The sequence below is a fragment of the Sinocyclocheilus rhinocerous genome, unplaced genomic scaffold (assembly GCF_001515625.1).
Source record: "Sinocyclocheilus rhinocerous isolate Xijiao unplaced genomic scaffold, SAMN03320098_v1.1 scaffold1024, whole genome shotgun sequence".
Classification (NCBI taxonomy): Eukaryota; Metazoa; Chordata; class Actinopteri; order Cypriniformes; family Cyprinidae; genus Sinocyclocheilus; species Sinocyclocheilus rhinocerous.
Genome location: NW_015655417.1, coordinates 802,416 through 821,960, shown reverse-complemented (window position 1 = coordinate 821,960; position 19,545 = coordinate 802,416). Strand labels below are relative to the sequence as shown.

The following is a 19,545-nucleotide window of genomic DNA, read 5'->3' as shown; positions in this document are numbered from 1 at the left end:
TATATATATATATATATATATTAGTAACTGACTCTTCTTTAAAGATTTAATTCAGATAATAAATTCAGTTGTGAAAAAGCAGAACACATCTATCAAAATGTAATAATTTGTGCATTTGTTCCATTATTTTCTATATCTGAATTGATTAAATAAAATTCTGGATTCACCAGCCATTGTGGCCATTGGCAAAAAAGTTGATCTGTGAGGTTAGGCACTAATGTCTCACTGTTCCTATTCATCCCAAAGGGGTTCAGGTCTGGATCAAAGGCCAATCAATTTCTTTCTCACCACCAGACTTAGTAAATCATTTCTTTATTGACCTCATATCATGCTGGAAGAAAGAAGAGCTCTCTTCAAACTTTTGCCAAAATGTTGCACACCATTTTTTTAGGATGTCACTGTATGCTATAATTTTATGATCTGTCTGGAATTAAGAGGTTTAATCAAACTTGATAACTAGAGGGTCCATATTGGGTGTATGTAACATTTCTGCTTTCATCACATGCTTGGGGATAATTCACTCATTTATTCCCCTCATGTAATTCCAAACCTGTATGCCTTTCTTCATGGAATATAAAAGAAGATACTTCCGAGAAAAGTCTCAGTGTTTTTTGACCATACAATGGAATTCAACAGGCTTTAATGTTTCTAACATTCCTCAAAATATCTTTTTTTATGTTCTGCAGAAGAAAGAAGAAGTCAAACCGGTTTGGAATGACATGAGGGTAAGTAAATGATGACAGAACTTTAATTTTTGGGTGCACTATGCCTTCAAGACACTTCAGAATGAGAACGTCAGTGAAGCAGAACAGGCTTCTCACCAGCTCGTGTTTCTTGCGGCTGGCTTCCGCTTCCTTCTTGGCCAGCTCGGCCATCTCCTCCTTGATGTCTCGGATCTGCCTCAGGAGACGCTTGTTCTGCTCTTTCTCCCGGTTCTCGCTGGCACTGCGTTGGTCTCGTTCCTCAGTCAACTTCTCGAGATTCTCTTTCAGCCTCGCTACAAGACTCTGAAGAAGACACAATCACTTATTTAACACATGCAGCAATAACGTGCACCATCGCTTAAGTGTTTCTGGACCCACTGCAAGTCTAGCACTGAAATATGCAAGATTGTCAAGCTATCCATATGGTATGAAACTCCAAATAACTTCCAAAGCAACTTTTCTGTGATTTTTCACACCAAAGGTGGGCTGTGCTGGCATCGAAACACAGAAATATCTGCAGATTAGGAAAACAGACATTCTTTACAGCTTCGGATGGGCATGGTTTAAACAAGCTGCCTTTAGAGATAACACTGCCCAAGACTGAACTGAGCTATACGTCCAACAAATCAGTAATAACAGCGCTTTTAAATCGCTTCTGTTGACAGATTTTGCTGTGGGCGCAGTAGTTTGTAATTTGTGCAGAGTGCCAATTGTAATTCTGCAGGTGAGCAGGAGCACCCAACAGAGATGAACGATGAAGAGGACTGGCTGTTGGAAAATGTCACTTAAGGAGCAAAAAACCCATCAAATCAAACAAAACAAAACGCTGAAATAATGTGCATCAGAGGAAACACATTAATTACACTAGTTGCAATGCAAAAACAGATGACCCGCTGCCTCCAGCAACATAAAATATCAGACATGATATTAAATGTACATTTCCTCTCTAAAAGGGGACTGACACTGTTGATTTGAAAAACACAGAGGGGGGACGGAAATAATCCACATTTTGTATTTTAAGACACTTCTAGTACAAGGGTTAAAGGTCTATAAAGCAGTGGGCCAATGGGGAAGGCCTGGTGAGTGTGTAGATTAATTTCTCCCTTATCTGACACTTCAACGCCTGCGTACTGACCTTTTGACACTTCCAGCAGCCCCCTGCTCAGCCCACATAAGCACATGCATCGGGCCAACTTACCTCCAAGCGTTTGACCTGTGTCTTCTCAAACTCCATCTTGGTCTCCAGCTCACGGATCTTGGCCTCCTGCCGGCTGACCAGAGACTTGTCCACCATAGACTGCTCTTGGAACTCTAGCTGACTCTGCAGGGCTGTGAGCTGCCAAACACACACATACATAGTGAGAATTCACACAAATACACTGAGAAAGGACAGCAATCTGTATTTCAAGGAAATACTGAGTATGACTATTATCTGCTGAGCAGCGACTCAAAGAGACAAAGCCCTCACCACCACGGGGTGTCTTTAAAGAGGCCTACCTGGTTTATCAGCCTTTAAACCAGCTCTGCTGCTTTACATTGAGGGATAAGTCAAAGCCAGTTCAGACCAGAATTGAGGTTCTGATACTTGCTCGATTACACAGATATCAAATGCGTTATTCAAACCCCATTACTGTGCCATGTCTGCATATAGCCACAGTAGTTTCAAAGAGTAAAAATATTCTGTGCCAGCAATTACATTTTTTTGCTGAATACACTTGTGGCCAGATAGAGTTGTTGAGCAAATTACTCAACTTTGAGTTTTGTGAGGGGGAAACCAACTGTTCCCTACAGTATGGGACAAGAAATTGGCAAGGAGAGAGCAGAGTCTGATGCTGAGAGGAGAAGATGGATTCTATAATTGAAGAGTTAAATACTGAGGCGGAGTCTGTCCCTATCATTGAAGAGTCAAATGGTGAGGGGGCGGAGTCTGTCCCTATCATTGAAGAGTCAAATGGTGAGGGGGCGAAGTCTGTCCCTATCATTGAAGAGTCAAATGGTGAGGGGCGGAGACTGTCCCTATCATTGAAAAGTCAAATGGTGAGGGGGCGGAGTCGATCCATATCATTGAAGGGTCAAATGGTGAGGGGGCGAAGTCTGTCCCTATCATTGAAGGGTCAAATGGTGAGGGGGCGGAGTCTGTCCCTATCATTGAAGGGTCAAATGGTGAGGGGGCGGAGTCTGTCCCTATCATTGAAGGGTCAAATGGTGAGGGGGCAGAGACTGTCCCTATCACTGAACAGACAAATGGTGAGGGGGCGGAGTCGATCCATATCATTGAAGAGTCAAATGGTGAGGGGGCGGAGTCTGTCCTTATCATTGAAGAGTCAAATTATGAGGGGGCGGAGTCTGTTCATATCATTAAAGATTCAAATGCTGAGGGGGTGGAGCCTTCTACCATTAAAGAATCAACACATGTGTTTGACTTGAAGCGGTCCTGCACAGACCGATCAGTGTATGACATCAAAGCACCGTGAGAATGATTCGAACACATATGGAGCTGTTTTTGCTCTCGCTGTATTTTGATGTCATATATAATTCTGTCTGCGCAGCGCCACTTCAAGCCAAACATACCTAACGGTTGAGAGTGTTGGAGTCTGATCCTATCATTAAAAAGACAAATGCTGAAAGGGGTGGAGTCTGATCCTATCATTAAAAAGAATCAAATGCTGAAAGGGACAAATCCTGATTCTACATTAAAAAGTAAAATGCTGAGGGGGCGGAGTCTGATCATGTAATTAAAGATTCAAAACCTGAGGAAGTGGAGTCTGATGCTATCATTAAAGAGTCGAATGACCTTAGCTAAGCTTAGACAGAAATAAAACAAAACAGTAGCTGAATTCTAATTCAGTCCACTTAGGATGTACTCTGAGAATGCAAGTAACAGTGTTGACTTTGTGAATATGCATTTCTGTAAGGATGCCAAAGTGAATTCACCTTCTCCTGGACGTCCTGTTTCTCCTTCATGGCCTCCTCCAGCTGGGCCTGCAGGTCACTAATCTGGGCCAGATTCTGTGTGGACTGCACAAGAACACACCACAGAGGGATCAGAGTCTTCTACACATCACAGGACAACCTGAACCTACATTTCCTTAATATTTATCCACTTGAAGAGATCTGAAAGTCATTTGTTATGCTATATACATGATATCTTTAAGTGTGCACATTTTCTGTATGTATGAAATATTCAAATGACTGAAATAGAGCAGTTATTATGGTGAATTTTGCATTGTTTATAAAGGTGGACTTGATTTTCTTCATTTTACTCATGCATGCTGTCTAGTATAGCATTAAAAAACAGCATGTAGAGAACATACAAAGGAAGTGGGCAATATGCACTATGATCATGTTATTTTGGTGATATATCTTACAGTACATTGCAAACCATTTAGCTACTGACAGACAAGCAATCTTATGGTCTGTAATGACATCTCACATAAATTTGGCAGCAATAAATGGCATGTTAACAGAAGCATAAATGAAATGGAGTGGAGAGAGATTTAACTACGAGACTGTCTGAATGCCTCAAGTATGATTGTGACTGTTTCAAAACCTGTGCAGTGTTCCCATAAATGAACCATAGAGCTGGTGCCGTAAACCAAGGAGAATAGGGCTGTTCCATTGGAGAGGATCTGTTTACTTAGGGTCTGTGGAGATACATCACTCATCTCTACACATCGCTGCCATAGCAGCATGCTGTGTTTAAAACACTCTTAATGACAATTAACCCACGCGCTCAAATACACGACAATCGCTGCAGTGACGCCTTCGCACTGGCATGAGCAACCAATCAGAGAGAAATACAAAGTGCTCAATCTGCACACACTAAATGATGTTGTCGATTTGATTTGCATGATGGAAGCATGTTGCCGAGAAACAGCTATGAATCATACTGGAAAATGTCAAATATGCTGAAATCATGTAGCATGCAATATGCGCAGTGGTAAAAAATATATATAATCAAAAGGACAACACAACTGTGAATAAAAATGCTTTTAAGGCCTGTTTCACACTGCTCTTGCTATGCAATAGCACTTTGCTTGCTGTAACCTGTTAAATATGGGTTCCACAATAAGCACACACTGCTTTGTGAAACATGTGCAGTGTGAAACATGCCTCAAAATATAATTATACTGTATATATAATCCACAGATTCAAAATAAATATATTACATATCAGAATTATAATGATATATATTATTATATATTATAATTATATATCATGGATATTCAATATCAATAAACCTGTTATTTTAAAAAGTTATATATAATCATTTTGATATGTTATAAATGTGAATGTTATTTTAAAAATACTGTATAATTTATTAAATAACATTTTGCTCATATTGAACTTTTATGATACAAAAAAAACAAAACATAAATGCACATACACATCTACTCTGTGTGCGATGATGACAGAGAGGCTCTGTATAGCGATCTGACATGCATGAGTGCCGGAGAGAGTTACCTGGGCAACGGCGGCTTTGTGTTTCTTCATGAGTTCGTTCATGTCCTCCTGATCCTCCTCCATGCGAGACTGCAGGTCATTCTTCTCCCTCTGCAAACGGCTCAGCTGCTCTTCAAGCTGCATGAAAATCAAACAAAAGCATAAGACAAACACAAATATGACTGTAAATTGAAATTAAAACATGTCTGAGTAATGGAAAACAACCACTCTGACTGAGATGCTCAGCATTCTGGCATGTTAAATTACAAGTTCTAGTTGACATGGCATTCACAACCCCTTTTACTTTCATATTACAACGCACTTCCGGGGATAATTGGTTTAAAAAAATATGTAGGACAGGTCTTGAATTTATGCATCGGGAACTGATTGGGTCCCAGAACGTGTTCTAGCTATTTTTATTGATACAGACAGCAGCGAATAGACAATGGACTTAACACAGTCAGACTCAAACCTCTGCAGGTCAGGAACACACGCAGCTAACCACTCTGACTTCAGCTCTCATTTATATTTTCAAACTGAAAGCCCAGCTCCTTTTAATTCCTTAAAAAGATAATTTTCCTGTCACCCCGTCACTAAACAGTAGCTGCTTGCATTGTATAAATCCCTGAGAACACAGCACCTTCTGCCAATTAGAGATGAACACTTCACTGCCTGCTCTGTCAAACAGTATCAGAGGTCTAATTCCATTCAATAATAATTAAATCAACAATACAGCCAGCTAATCTCTGAGGAGTAACTTTCAAATCTATTAGTAAAAGCAAAAAGTGTAGACACATTGCACATTACTTATGAATTAGTGAGCATAAAAGCAGGAAATTACATTGTTTTGTAAAAACATCCTCGTGAAGGCAGCTTGCATTTTCTTTCACTCACTCCCTCTCTTTCACAAATCAATACAAATGAATTGAATTGAAAGGGGTTATATTCTACACTATTTTTTTTTTTAGCAGTTTACTTGTTTCCCTGATATGCACCAAAATGTCACCATTTTCACCATCTCTGATAAAAAACAGACTCCTACTGTTTCTTTAAAGGGGTCATCGGATGCTCCATGCACTTTTACAAGTTGTTTGAACTAAAATGTGTGTTGGCAGAGTGTGTACACAACCACCCTATAATGATAAAAATCCAACCAGTGTTTTTTTTTTTTTTAATCTACTAAAATTTTTACGCCTTCCTCAAATCGAGCCGATCTCAGATGAATCGCTTGCGATTTTGAACGTGATTTTGTGTAGCTTGTCAGTGAACTACGGCTCTGTGTAGCAAAAGCCTCTCCATCTGAAAGCACGTGCTGGAGATTTACTACTAATCACCAGAAGCGGCTTTACTGACGAGATGCGCATGAAAATCGCATTCGATTTTTTGCACAGCCCTAGTACTGATAAACGATACTCCCTATTTTCTGTACAGTTCCATTTCACACCTTTAAACTCTGTCTGGCAGGTGTATTGTATCAAACCTATGCTTCACCTTCAAATCCTCTAGTGGAAATCCATGAGCTCCCTTGGGGGAAGGGGTGACAGACAAACCTGAAGCTAATCAGACAGTGATCATGACCAGACCATTTATCACAGCCTTGCTAATCAATACGATAATATTTAGAAAAGAGACAGGTTTAGCAAAACCCACAAAAACACTCTGCACCAAAACAATGCTTGAGCGTGGCTGTGGCTGCGACTTTATAGAAAATTTAAATGTTCACTGCACCCTTCTGTCAGAGTGTCTCTTGCTCCAGAGAGCTGAGCAAATATGACAGGCGGCGACGAGACAAAAAAAAGAAAAAGAAAACAATATGGAGACAGCATCAGGGGAACAGCATCTGCAGAATCTGGCTGCATCCGTCTCTCCTGATATCACGTCATAATACGCTACAGTGAGGACACAATTACACAATTTTCTCCACGCTGAAATAATACTGAATTAATGACAGAATTATTAAAGTGTAATGTGTTTCACACTGATACATCCTGTTCAAATTAGAGACGACATTGGAAATGTGCTATTATGGGCGGAAATCATTTCCCCGCGGTAAGTAATTGAAATGACATCCTGGCTCCCACCTATGGTGGATGAAGACAGGTGGTGTACTTTGTCTGTGTGTGTGAGATGATCTTGCTCTGACTCTAATGTAAAAGAAGTAAAAACAATTCAGTTTTGTTCTTTTTCAAAGACCGACAGACTTACCGCCTGCTTGGATTTAGATATGTCATCCATTTGGACATGGAGGTCCTCGATCTCCACTTCCATTGACTTTCGGGCTTTGACTGCAGCAGCACAAGTGAACTCTGACTCCTCGAGCTGTGAAGAGCACACACACATAAGTAAAATGTACGTTTCTGACCGGATGTCATATATGATGTGTTAACTACAGAGCCCAGGAGAGTTGAGAAACAGACCTGGTTCTTGAGCTGAGCGATCTCTCTCTTGCTGGGAGCGTTGTTCTTCAGGTGATCCAGCATGATCTGAGCATCAGCCAGCAAGGCCTTTGTGCGCTTAAGGTCTTTTCTCAGACGCTTTTCTGTCTCCACATCTCTGTGGCTCACCTGAAAACACCAAAGACATTTTACATACCGGTTATATATAAATATACTCTTTAAATCTTGTACACACTCAAGCAAAGACCTTTATTTACATGATTTGCTCGACTAGTGCTAAACCAGAAGTTCAGGGATGATTTGGATTTACCCCAAAAAGTGTGAAATGAGTCTTTAGCATTTTTGGTCTGTGATTTACAGAAAGATGTTACACTTTAAATGTATATACAGCAGCACTGTTTAAAAAACTGGGGTTTGTAAGATTTTTTTAAATGGTTTTGAAAGAAGACTCTTATGCTCACCAGGGCTGCATTTATTTATACAGTAAAATACAGTAAAAACAGGAAAATTGTAAAATATTATTACAATTTTTAAATGTAATTTATTCCTGTGAGGGCAAAACTGAATTTTCAGCACCCATTACTCCAGTTTTCAGTGTCACATGAACCTTTACAGATAATCTAATCATCTAATATACATGTTTAATTGGATTCTTTCTATTCTTATAAATATAAAGTTTTAAATAATTAAGTATTTTTCTGAAATAGAAATCTTTTATAACATTATAAATGTCTTTACTGTCACTTTTGATCAATTTAATGCACCCTTGTTGAATAAAAGTATTTACTAAAAAAAAAACGTACATAACTAAAAGCTACAAAACATTTAATTTCAGGTCTGTAAACAAAGTCTGTCAAAAATAAATAAATACATAAAATAAATTAAAAAAAATTTAATTAGAAAATTCACTTAAGTGATATGCAATATCGCTTAACTACCATATTCTAAACCATATTTCAAACCTTGATATAGTACTGTAAATATAGTATATAGTAAGAAAGAAAAGTACCTGGTCTTGAGCGCTCATCAGCTTGGCTTCCAGGTCTCTCCTCTCACGCAAGACCTTCTGCTTCTCTTCATACTCCTCCTCCAGCTGCACCTCCATTTGCTTGAGCTGCTCACACACACACACAAGCATAGTAACAGAACATCGTGGAGGATTTTGTGAAGAAGGTTTGCCCTGAAGAGTCAATCCAAACATATAAACACATTCCCTAAAAGTGTCTTTAGATGCTTCTGAGCACCTTCAAGTGTCAATAAAGGGACTCGGTTGTGAGAAAGAAGGGTAATTATGGGATGCACTGTACTGGCAGCTTGATTGGTTAAGTGGAGAGGAGGGAAATGTGAACTATACGTGAGGAAAATAAAATAGCAGCCCCATGAATTATACATCAAAACAAAACTCAATGAGTTCAGCTTATCTGCACCTCCGCGGCAAAGACACTCCACAAATGTGAAAGGCTCTATCTGCAACAAGAGCTGCGCTGAACAATGCTGAATGAAAATTCTTATTCAACACATGGGCGAATATGTCTTGTTTATTTATGTTGTACAGGAGTTGAAACGAGCTCTGCATAAGAACTGAACATCAGCAATTAAAAAGTTATAAATTGAACACTCTTGAACATCTGAAACCAGTTGTAAAGTATCCTGAGCATGTTTAAGTGGTGTTAGCTGGTGACTTGAACATGTGTATGGGAGCTCTAAAGGGCTATTATAAAATTTTTTCTATAATTTTTCATAACACATTTTGACATAACAAAAGATGTTTTTCTAAGATATCGACTTATTTTTGCAGTGATCAGAATAAATTCAGAGCAACCTTTGAGTCTTCTTCTTGACAAAACTTGTTATTAAAAGAAAATAATAATGATAAGGTTTTGGTTAATACAGTAACGCATTATTTTACAGTGCAGTACAGGGCATGCAAAATTTCGGACATTTACTGGTGAACCACTGATGTCACATGGACTATTTTAACGATGTCCTTACTACCTTTCTGTGCCTTGAACATGTCAGTTGCAATGCTGTCTATGCAGGGTCAGAAAGCTCTCGGATTTCATCAAAAATATCTTAATTTGGGTTCCGAATATGAACAAAGGTCTTACAGGTTTGGAACAACATGAGGGTGAGTAATTAATGACAGAATTTTCAGGAGACACAAAAGAGGTATCAATTCTGTGTTCACGTGGTGTCTGAAACGTGGCTCTCTGTGTGCGCGCTTTGAGTGCAAAAAACAGCGAGTGAATAACGAATTGAATTCTCTTTGACCTCTTCTTGCGCTTGAACGGTTTAAAACTCTTGAATGTTTAAATAGGCAACACGTGCAAATGATCAACTATGATCCATTTCTCCTCTACAAGCGAGTGAACAACGCAAATCAAGGAAGGAATTTTATATCACTAATTCAAGATAGCCTGTTGAACAGGGCGTTGATACATTTTGGTAGCCTGACTGGAAAACACAACAGCTCCGGGACGTTGGGCTAGCGATTTTGCGAGCCCTGCAGTAAAATATTTCACTTTATACTAATATTTACTGTAAAAGAATACTAATATTATTTAATACATATATTACCTAATATTAATATTAATTAGTATAATTAATCAATAAATGAATAATAATAATATACAAATAGCTCCACAAAATTCAGCATTTGCATAATGAAGACTGAAATTTAAAAATAAATAATATATACATTCACACACACACACATATACATATATATATACACACATATATATATATACATATATACAGTATATTTGTATATATTTTTGTTCTATTAATAATTTCAGTCTTCGTTATATTTATATATATATATATATATGAAATTATGCATATTTCATACAATGAAGCTAACTTGCCAAAGGTTGTAATAATTATTAGCAGTTATTGTTTTATTGACTGTAACATACCTTCTTGCTGCAGGACTGTCTGATCTCCTCCACCTCGTCGTCTTTGCTCTCAATCTCTTTCGAATGCGTCTGTCTCAGTCTCTCCATCTCCATCTCCAGACGGAGCTTGGCCTGCAGGTCACAACATCAACAGCTCAGTGAATGCAAATCCACACCTTCTGCAAGCATGCATGCATTGGAATCCACTGGAACAGGCGCTATGTGCATAAAGATGCATACAAAATATCCCTGTCGCACAGGCCAATAAAATGCTTTGTAATTATTATTATAATGTATGCAGACTGTGAGTACGGACAGTTTCTTCATACTGACACATCAGCTGAATTTACATGAATTAGCATATTACGCATGGCAGATGAAAATTGCGTGCGTGGAGAATGTGCATCATTCTAAGAAGAATACATTAAACATCAGGCAGCTCGATACAATGTATATCCTTATTCTTATGACATGATGTCACAAGTGTACTGTACGGCTGGTCGGAGTGTGCTGTGTTTGTGCTTAGGTTTACTTGGACAAAGTTTGGAGACAAAATTGTAGCAAAAGTTAGTGAAAATTAATAAAGTTAATTAATAAAATGTGATCGTGTGTGTGTGTGTTTGATTACCTGCTCCAGCATCTGAATGGTTCCAGCCTGCTCATCAAGTTCTTCTTCTTGATCTTTGACCTTTGCCTCAAGGTCACGAAGCTGCTTTTTAACCTTGGCCAATGACGCCTCGTCCTTTGACTCCTGTGAGTTCAGATCTTGAAGCTCAGCCTCCATTTGCTCGAGCTTCAGATTGACAGCACATATCTCCAGGTCCTTATCCTGAGAGAGCAGAGAAAAACTCATTTAGCACAACTCGGTCTGGACTCAGCACACACAGACACATGTACGTCACAGCCGGGAAAGTTCTGTGAGTGAGAGACAACAAAGGAGGATGATATAAGAGAGGCTGCTGACCTCCAGTTGTTGTCTAAGGCTGAACACTTCCCCGGTCAGCATGTCTTTCTCTCTGCTCAGTTTCTCTCGCAGACTCTTCTCTCTCTGCACCTCCTCCTGAGCCTGAGTCTGCTCCGAGTCAAACCTGCAGACATCGTATGCACACAAAAAACACACCATCAACAAGCTTAATCTCAAAAAAGACGCTTTCCAGAGGCTTTGCTCTCTCTGTTCCTGTGGTGGAACGAGCTGTCATCGTGCACCTGATCTGCTGAGAGCATCACAAATCATTCCACAAGCACTAAACGTCAACCATGATAGCGTTTCATAATAATACTAGCCTAAATATTTAAAAATTAATAAATAAAATAAACAATTAAAATAAAAGTCACAGGGAAGTTAAATTGACAGTTCACCCCAAAAAATAAACTTGTCATCCTTTACTTACTCATGTAATTTCAAACCTGAATGACATACTTTCTTCTGTGGAACAAAATGAAGATTTTTGAGAAAAGAGTGTGTTTTGTCAAAACACACCAAGATATTATTCAAAATTCCTTCTTTAATGTTTCACCGAAGAAAGTAAGTCACACAGTTTTAGAATTTTCATTTTTGGGTGAACTATCCCTTTATAATCAGCCAAGCTGACAATTACACATTTTTGAGACTATATCAATGGATAATTTGTTTTAACTGTATTCATTTCTTTCTTTTTTTTCAGGGAATGAAGCAAATATTATTTAACAAAGAGATAAAAACCCACTTTGAAATGAAATTTAATTGAAAAAAAACCAGTTATTTTTGAAAGTTTTGTTAAGTATGACCGTTTTTGTCTATGACAGTATCGTTTATCTATTTCCGCCAGTAAAAAAAATCAATTTCATACAATTTGCTGTCATTAAATGGTATTATGTGTATATCATGATGACTACCATCTGCTTCCCTGCTCTTTAGATATCAATATTTGTCATTGAAAAACCTATATTAGTAGACCACTAGTCATAATATATACAATAACTAAAGCAAATTTCTAATTCTTCAATCACTAATCACTCTAATCAAAGCACAAGTTTAATGTATCTGAAATATAAAAAAAACATTTAGTAACACTTTAGTATAAGGGACCAATTCTCACTATTAGATGCTTATTAACATGCATATTATTAAAATATTGGCTGTTTATTAGTACATATAAAGCATATATTCTGCATGACCACATTCTAAATACCTAATCCTAAACTTAACAACTACCTTACTAACTATTAATAAGCAGCAAATTAGGAGTTTCTTGAGGCAAAAGTCGTAGTTAATGCGAGAATTTGACCTTAAAATAAAGTGTGATCAAAAAGTTTTACCAAAAACAAATAACATGATACAAAACAACAAGAACAAAAAATAACATACCTGCTTTTCCTAAAATAGCCAAGCATAGCAGAGTGTTGAGAATCTAAAACTCATCTAAGCTTTACAGTATTGTGTGTGACGTGTGTGTCAGGAGGGGCATTAGGGAAAAGTGTTCTGATTGGGTTAACTTGTAAGTGGGCAACAATGAGCGAGGAGGGGGGGGAGTCGTGACGCTTTGGGGCAAATCAATTCGTTCTTTTCCTTTTTTCCTATTTCTCTCTCTCGTTCTCCACCCTTCTCTCCAAGGCCGTTATGATCCCGTAAATGAGTCTTATGCAACTCTTCGTGTTAATCCGAGCCCCACAGAGAGATGAAGGGCCGCTCTCCTTGCCCTCCCCCCCCATCTCTCCTACTGGCTAAATCTGCCTTCACACTGAGCCTCAGGCCGATCATTATATTTAGAGTGGACTTTCTCACATCCCCTCCGCAGTGACAAGCACAGCCTCCGCCTGTTTACTCAAGAGTCTAAAGAGGCTTAGCTGCAGCACCTTTACACATTAACCACGTCACTCTGCTTACGGCCTTCTGCTCTGAGTAATGATAGTCTTACAGATTTAATTTTCAGATGCTTGTTACTGAGGCCCTGGTGGGCTGCTCTTAAGGCTTATTCACAACAAGGATGAAAATTATAACTATAAAGATTTTATAATCGTTCTAAATCTATGAGAACTGATTCACATACAAATAACTCTTATCAGAGTGTTCTTTTAATAAAGGGATTAAAAGAGAAGTTAATGGTTTAAATCGGTATGAAAAACTGTTCTGTTCTGTGAATCTGTGAATCAGAATGGAAATACAGCAGATCTGTATTGATACCCAGCACTATAGCATACAGTTATAAAGAACAGGATTTTGGGCCAATGAGATGTCACTTTGGGTACAGAAAAGAGACATACGAGCACCAAATATCTTGCTGTGCCATGACGTGCTCCGTAAGAGGTGTAATAATCCATTTCCTTAGTAAATCTTTATCTGGTCTGACTCACTTGCGCTGTTTCTTCTCCAGGTCGTGGTTGCGGCTCTGCTGCCCCTCCAGGTGCAGTTTGGTATCCTGCAGCTCGGCTGTCAGTCTCTGGCATTTCTTCTTCAGCTGCTGCGACACGCGCTGCACCTCTTCATTGTCCGCCTGCAGGTCTGTCAGCTAAACACACAGATTCTCAGTGAGTCTGTACAGGTGGATATTTCCATCCAGTGTGTGTGTGTCTTGTCTAGATGTATGAGTTTCAGCTAATACATTCAAGTTTGAGACAGTACGTGCTGTTGTGTTGGACCACAATGACAATACGAGTGAAGTCTGAGTCTTTATGATGTGTGGGTTAGTTTGGTAGAATAAAGTCAGTAGAAACTATTATTAAAATTAAGGACAATACTGATTTCCAGAAAAAAACATAAATAAATAAATAAATAAATAATATATGATAATAGATATGTAACCAATATGATTCATTCCTAGACATTCCTTGTAGGTGCTGGCAAAATGACCAGAGCTGTTAGCGTTTGAGTGTGTAACAGTGTTATTTGTGTGTCTAAGACGTCCTTACCTTTCTCTCCAGCTGCCTCTTGTTTTGCTGCTCCACCTCCAGTTTGTCATCAAACTCTTGCTGGAGTCTCTTCTTTGTAAACTCGATCTCTCTGATAGCTCTCTCATACTTGAGCCTCCATTCTCCTCCTGAAAACACAATTCATTGCAAAATGGCCTTGTGTGTTTACTCAAATGCAAAGGCTGTTATTTAATTAAATAAATATGTCAGTGCTTCAAAGTGAAGTGGCGGCACTCTGTTTTGTCTGCTGCACATAGTCCAAGTCCTCAACAGGTTCAGTGCACTTGAAGTTCGTGGTGCAATTTGAGATGTCTGATATCTATCATAAAGCAGTTACATCGCATTATTTGGCATCAAAATTGCAATATGATTTTCGAGATGAAACACTGTGGGCCAGATTGTCTGCAGTCATTCCCTGAAGAGAGCCGAGGTTTAAAGTATGGACCTCTGCCAAGGAAATTTCACTACAATCCTTATGATTATGGCTCACACAAAATCCCATTCAGCGAATTTGACAGATATCTATCAAACTGGGAAAAACTGCAAATACACACAATAAATCGAAGCAGGAAATTGAAATGCTCTGAAACGTAGATATGAGAGGTGGCTTTAGCGATGGCATGCCAATCCACGTCACCATTAGAGAACGTAATTGCTGGAAAGTGGAATAAATCAAATGTTCGTGGATTAGCATTAAGCCTTAGAGATTAGCTGTGTGACACAGAGGTGAGAACAAGCAGTCACCAGTCTGACACATGCATTAAAATGAGCTCTGTTCATGACAGCAGTGATTCTAAGAAGAGCACTACTGAGTATGATCACGGTCAGGCTTTCACAGAGAACACGCTGCCCACCAATAGGAGAAGAAATAGAAAGGAAACAGAGAAAGAAGTAAAAGTAAGTGTGTGTATGTTGGGGGGAGAAAGAGAGACCTTGAGAAAATCAGAGGCCACTTTCCAGGAATAGGGTGTAAAATATGGCCTAAAGTAATTATTTCCCTTTTCATCGAGTTTATAGTGAAAGGAAGTCCTTAACCTTCAGAAAATACTGATCATCAGCCTCAGAGGATCAAGGTAAACTGAAAACTAAATAGAGACAGACCATTATATTTACTTTCTTTTTTTTTATATGACATTTGTAACTGGTTCAACTCTTTTTCCAAAGAAATCCATTTGAAAATAAATACATTTTAAAACCCTGATTCATGTGACTGATATTTTCTATTAGTAAACAAACTGACCGATTCATTTATTTAAATAAATGAGCCGCAATCGGTAACAGGGTTGCAAATTTAAGATATCACTAATCAGGTGCTTGCTAGTTTGGTGCTAAATGTTGGTTTGTAGTATTTACTATAATTTAAGAAAAATATTCATTAAAATAAAATAACTGGTAAAGGGATTGAATGGTTGAGCTTGATGAATGTAGTCAACACGCACATAGCCCAAGTACTCTATCTCAACAGGTTCAGTGCACTTGTAGTTTGTGGTGCAATTAGAGATGTCAGATGCCGATCATAAAGCAGTTAAATCATATTATTTGGAATCATAATTGCAATATGATTTTTGAGATGAAACACTGCATGCCAGATTGTCCGAGGTCATTCCCTAAAGAGAGCCAAGGTTTAAACTATGGACCTCTGCCAGGGAAATTTCACTGCAATCCTTTTGATTATGGCTCACACAAAATCCCATTCTGTGACTTTGACAGATATATAACAAACTGGGGGAAAAAATGCAAATATACACAACTTAATAAATCAAAGCAGAAAAATGAAATGCTCTGAAACCTAGATATGAGAGGTGGCTTTAGCGATGGCATGCAGAATGGAGCCAATCCACGTCACCATTAGAGAACGTAATTGCTGGAAAGTGGAATAAATCAAATGTTCGTGGATTAGCATTAAGCCTTAGAGATTAGCTGTGTGACACAGAGGTGAGAACAAGCAGTCACCAGTCTGACACATGCATTAAAATGAGCTCTGTTCATGACAGCAGTGATTCTAAGAAGAGCACTACTGAGTATGATCACGGTCAGGCTTTCACAGAGAACACGCTGCCCACCAATAGGAGAAGAAATAGAAAGGAAACAGAGAAAGAAGTAAAAGTAAGTGTGTGTATGTTGGGGGGAGAAAGAGAGACCTTGAGAAAATCAGAGGCCACTTTCCAGGAATAGGGTGTAAAATATGGCCTAAAGTAATTATTTCCCTTTTCATCGAGTTTATAGTGAAAGGAAGTCCTTAACCTTCAGAAAATACTGATCATCAGCCTCAGAGGATCAAGGTAAACTGAAAACTAAATAGAGACAGACCATTATATTTACTTTCTTTTTTTTTATATGACATTTGTAACTGGTTCAACTCTTTTTCCAAAGAAATCCATTTGAAAATAAATACATTTTAAAACCCTGATTCATGTGACTGATATTTTCTATTAGTAAACAAACTGACCGATTCATTTATTTAAATAAATGAGCCGCAATCGGTAACAGGGTTGCAAATTTAAGATATTAAATCTTGCTAGTTTGGTGCTAAATGTTGGTTTGTAGTATTTACTATAATTTAAGAAAAATATTCATTAAAATAAAATAACTGGTAAAGGGATTGAATGGTTGAGCTTGATGAATGCAGTCAACACTGTAATATTTGTAAAAATTGACAAAACGTAATAAAATAATTTACTTGTCTTCACATCATGATGTAGAAAGGGTCTAGTTATCTATTGGGCAATACAAAAAATTCACAAAATTGACATGAACAGGGTTGCATTCAAAATGTGCGACAAAGTAACTTTATATTTAGCAGTAGTTTGATGATAAATGAATTAAATTGTTAGATACAGTCAACAAGGTAATAATCTCTGAGGCGGGCCCAAAAAAAATTGATCTGATGTGTTTAAAAGTTACTTTTCACGCTAGGTAGATCAAATTTAAATATCTAACAGCTCTCAAAGCAAAATACATGGATTTTTGTCTCTTATACTTTAAAAAAAATGAGACACCAAATTTTCCCTCTTCACGAAAATTCCAGAAACACAAGTATAAAGGAATGAAAAAGAGTGAGAGAGACAGGGAGACAGAGAGAGAGAGAGAGAGAGAGAGAGAATGCGGATGTTTGGTGTTTTCAGTGCCCCCAGGCATTTCCATATAAACAGCTTAATGAGGAGCAGCAGCTCTGATGCTACAGATTATTTTCTCATTTGTCTGGAGGCGCCACGCTGAAATGCTCAGCACACCTGAAGCTCTCATCCTCACCAGAGAGTCATGGGCCGCCACACTCATGGAAATCCTCCCAGATAACCCTTCAATTCCGCCAAAATGATTCAGGAAGGCTCTGATAGTTTTCACTCAAAGCTTTGCTCAAAGCTCAGCCATCACGAGGGAATCCCTTCACTGAGACCCCATTATACGTTCGATTCCAAACTCGCTCTGTCCAGAAAGTGACGTCACAAACTCACCTGTGTCATCGTCATCCATTTCCCCGTTGAGCTCTGATGCGCGTATGAGTCGTGCCTCCATCACCTCCATCTCCATAGACTCCATCTGCTTCTTCATGGCATCAAACTTGGCCTGACACGCAAACACACACACACAGACTCAGAGCACATCAGCTCTATGTTCTGCAGGGAAATACTCAGACCATCTGCTCACACAGGCAAACTTGAATCTAAGAGACACATAAACACACACCCACCAGGCATTCAGAGACAAACACATGCAGTCTCTAGCTCACACACGCTACGTCTTTCACATTGATATTTAATATGAGACGACATAATTTGTATACGGCTCACGCTCTGCTGCATGAACTGCAGTGTCTGCATTGGCAGAAAATATCTATTTCAGGCATGAGGAGATTTCCTCAGAAAACCATCAAGTCAAAACTCTGTTTCTGTTCAGAAGCGTGTGTGGTACCTGTAGATCCTTCATGTCTTTCTCTAGCCTCAGTCTCTCCGAGGTCTCGGACTCCAGAAGTTGCGAGGCAGATTCGCCCGTGTTGCGCTCATCTGCAAGCTCTGATGACAGTTCTGTGATCTGAAACACACAAGTGTGCGTCCACTAGATGTGTCACACATGCTCTATGCAAACTTTAGAGTAGTGTATGAGCTCATCTCACACACATATGCCGCACTTCACATCTGTATTATCACACACATATTTCACACACAGATGATGGATTTTTTTGTAACGTGGTGAGATGCTGACGATGTGAGGTGTGTGACTGTGTGTGGTGGTGTGATTTTGTATTTTTGATGTAATACTAGTATATGTATCGTAATAACTTTATATTGAAATGTTATTATGGATGCCTTATCTTGGACATATAAATGTATGGATGTATTATACTTGAAGTGTCATTTTATTATTTAAGACCTATCTCTGTTTATTATGTTGCTTGTAGGGCTGGGACGATAAATCGATGCAGAATCGATTCGTGGATCGATTCTGAGATTTTCAGAATGCATCGCGATTCCTCTGGAATCGATTCGGAGCGTACATTTTAACAGTAGATGGCGCTCTAATCTAGGTTTTATCCGCACAGAGCATTTGGGGAAATATTTATGCTTTTACTTGTGTATTTATGAATTGTGTTTTGAATTTACGAATCGGATTTTGTAAATGTAAATTGTGCTGTGAATTTATGAATTTTGTTTTGTAAATGTGTTATTTTTGAGGCTGATCTGTCTCCATAGAAGAGCGCTTGTCAGAGTTGCCAAGTCCGTGTATTATACGCGACTTTGGGCTTCTTTTTTGTAAAGTTGTGTGAAAAAATCTCGGGTCGCGGGTTGCGGTTTTTTGTGCTTATTTAAAAAAAAATATGGTTACTTGTATTGAAGAAAAATCACGTTCAAAAAGAAGGCGCGTGACGCTGTAATCCAAGAGATGATAGTAGTAGACATAGAGGAGTGGGATTACTTTTTTCCTTTATAAGGCAGTCTAATTTGTAATTTTTACAATGTTTTGTAATGTATAAATTATCATGGGCTGTAAAAAAAACAACAACAAAAAACAAGTAGGCCTATACTAATACTAAGAGTAGATTTGGTTCGAATAGCCAATATTTCAGTAGGTTATAAATATGTGGCTGTTACAGCTCCCCTTTGAAGCTCTAGTGTTTTTCTCCTTTTCCATCAGTCCAATCCTATTCTGCTCACAGGTGATTGGAGATGAGTTTTGTTCCTGCTTTGTTGCAGTTTGCTGATTTTTGTAAAATAACTT

At 38.5% G+C, this 19,545-nt stretch overlaps 1 protein-coding gene across 6 annotated transcripts in view; it reads right to left on the bottom strand.

The window, feature by feature from the left end:
- The window catches only part of LOC107718289 (unconventional myosin-XVIIIa-like), a 120,099-nt gene that overhangs the window by 12,448 nt on the left and 88,106 nt on the right, over positions 1-19,545 (bottom strand). For all 6 annotated transcript variants that reach the window (XM_016525304.1, XM_016525305.1, XM_016525303.1 and 3 more), the window contains 14 exons: positions 18,241-18,360; positions 17,784-17,895; positions 14,329-14,456; positions 13,774-13,928; positions 11,405-11,528; positions 11,069-11,269; positions 10,462-10,572; positions 8,553-8,657; positions 7,565-7,711; positions 7,353-7,466; positions 5,169-5,285; positions 3,639-3,722; positions 1,903-2,040; positions 822-1,007 (listed from right to left, as the gene is read on the bottom strand). In XM_016525304.1, the coding sequence (XP_016380790.1) occupies positions 822-1,007; positions 1,903-2,040; positions 3,639-3,722; positions 5,169-5,285; positions 7,353-7,466; positions 7,565-7,711; positions 8,553-8,657; positions 10,462-10,572; positions 11,069-11,269; positions 11,405-11,528; positions 13,774-13,928; positions 14,329-14,456; positions 17,784-17,895; positions 18,241-18,360 (1,842 nt within the window). The remainder of the gene's footprint in view (positions 1-821; positions 1,008-1,902; positions 2,041-3,638; positions 3,723-5,168; positions 5,286-7,352; positions 7,467-7,564; positions 7,712-8,552; positions 8,658-10,461; positions 10,573-11,068; positions 11,270-11,404; positions 11,529-13,773; positions 13,929-14,328; positions 14,457-17,783; positions 17,896-18,240; positions 18,361-19,545) is intronic.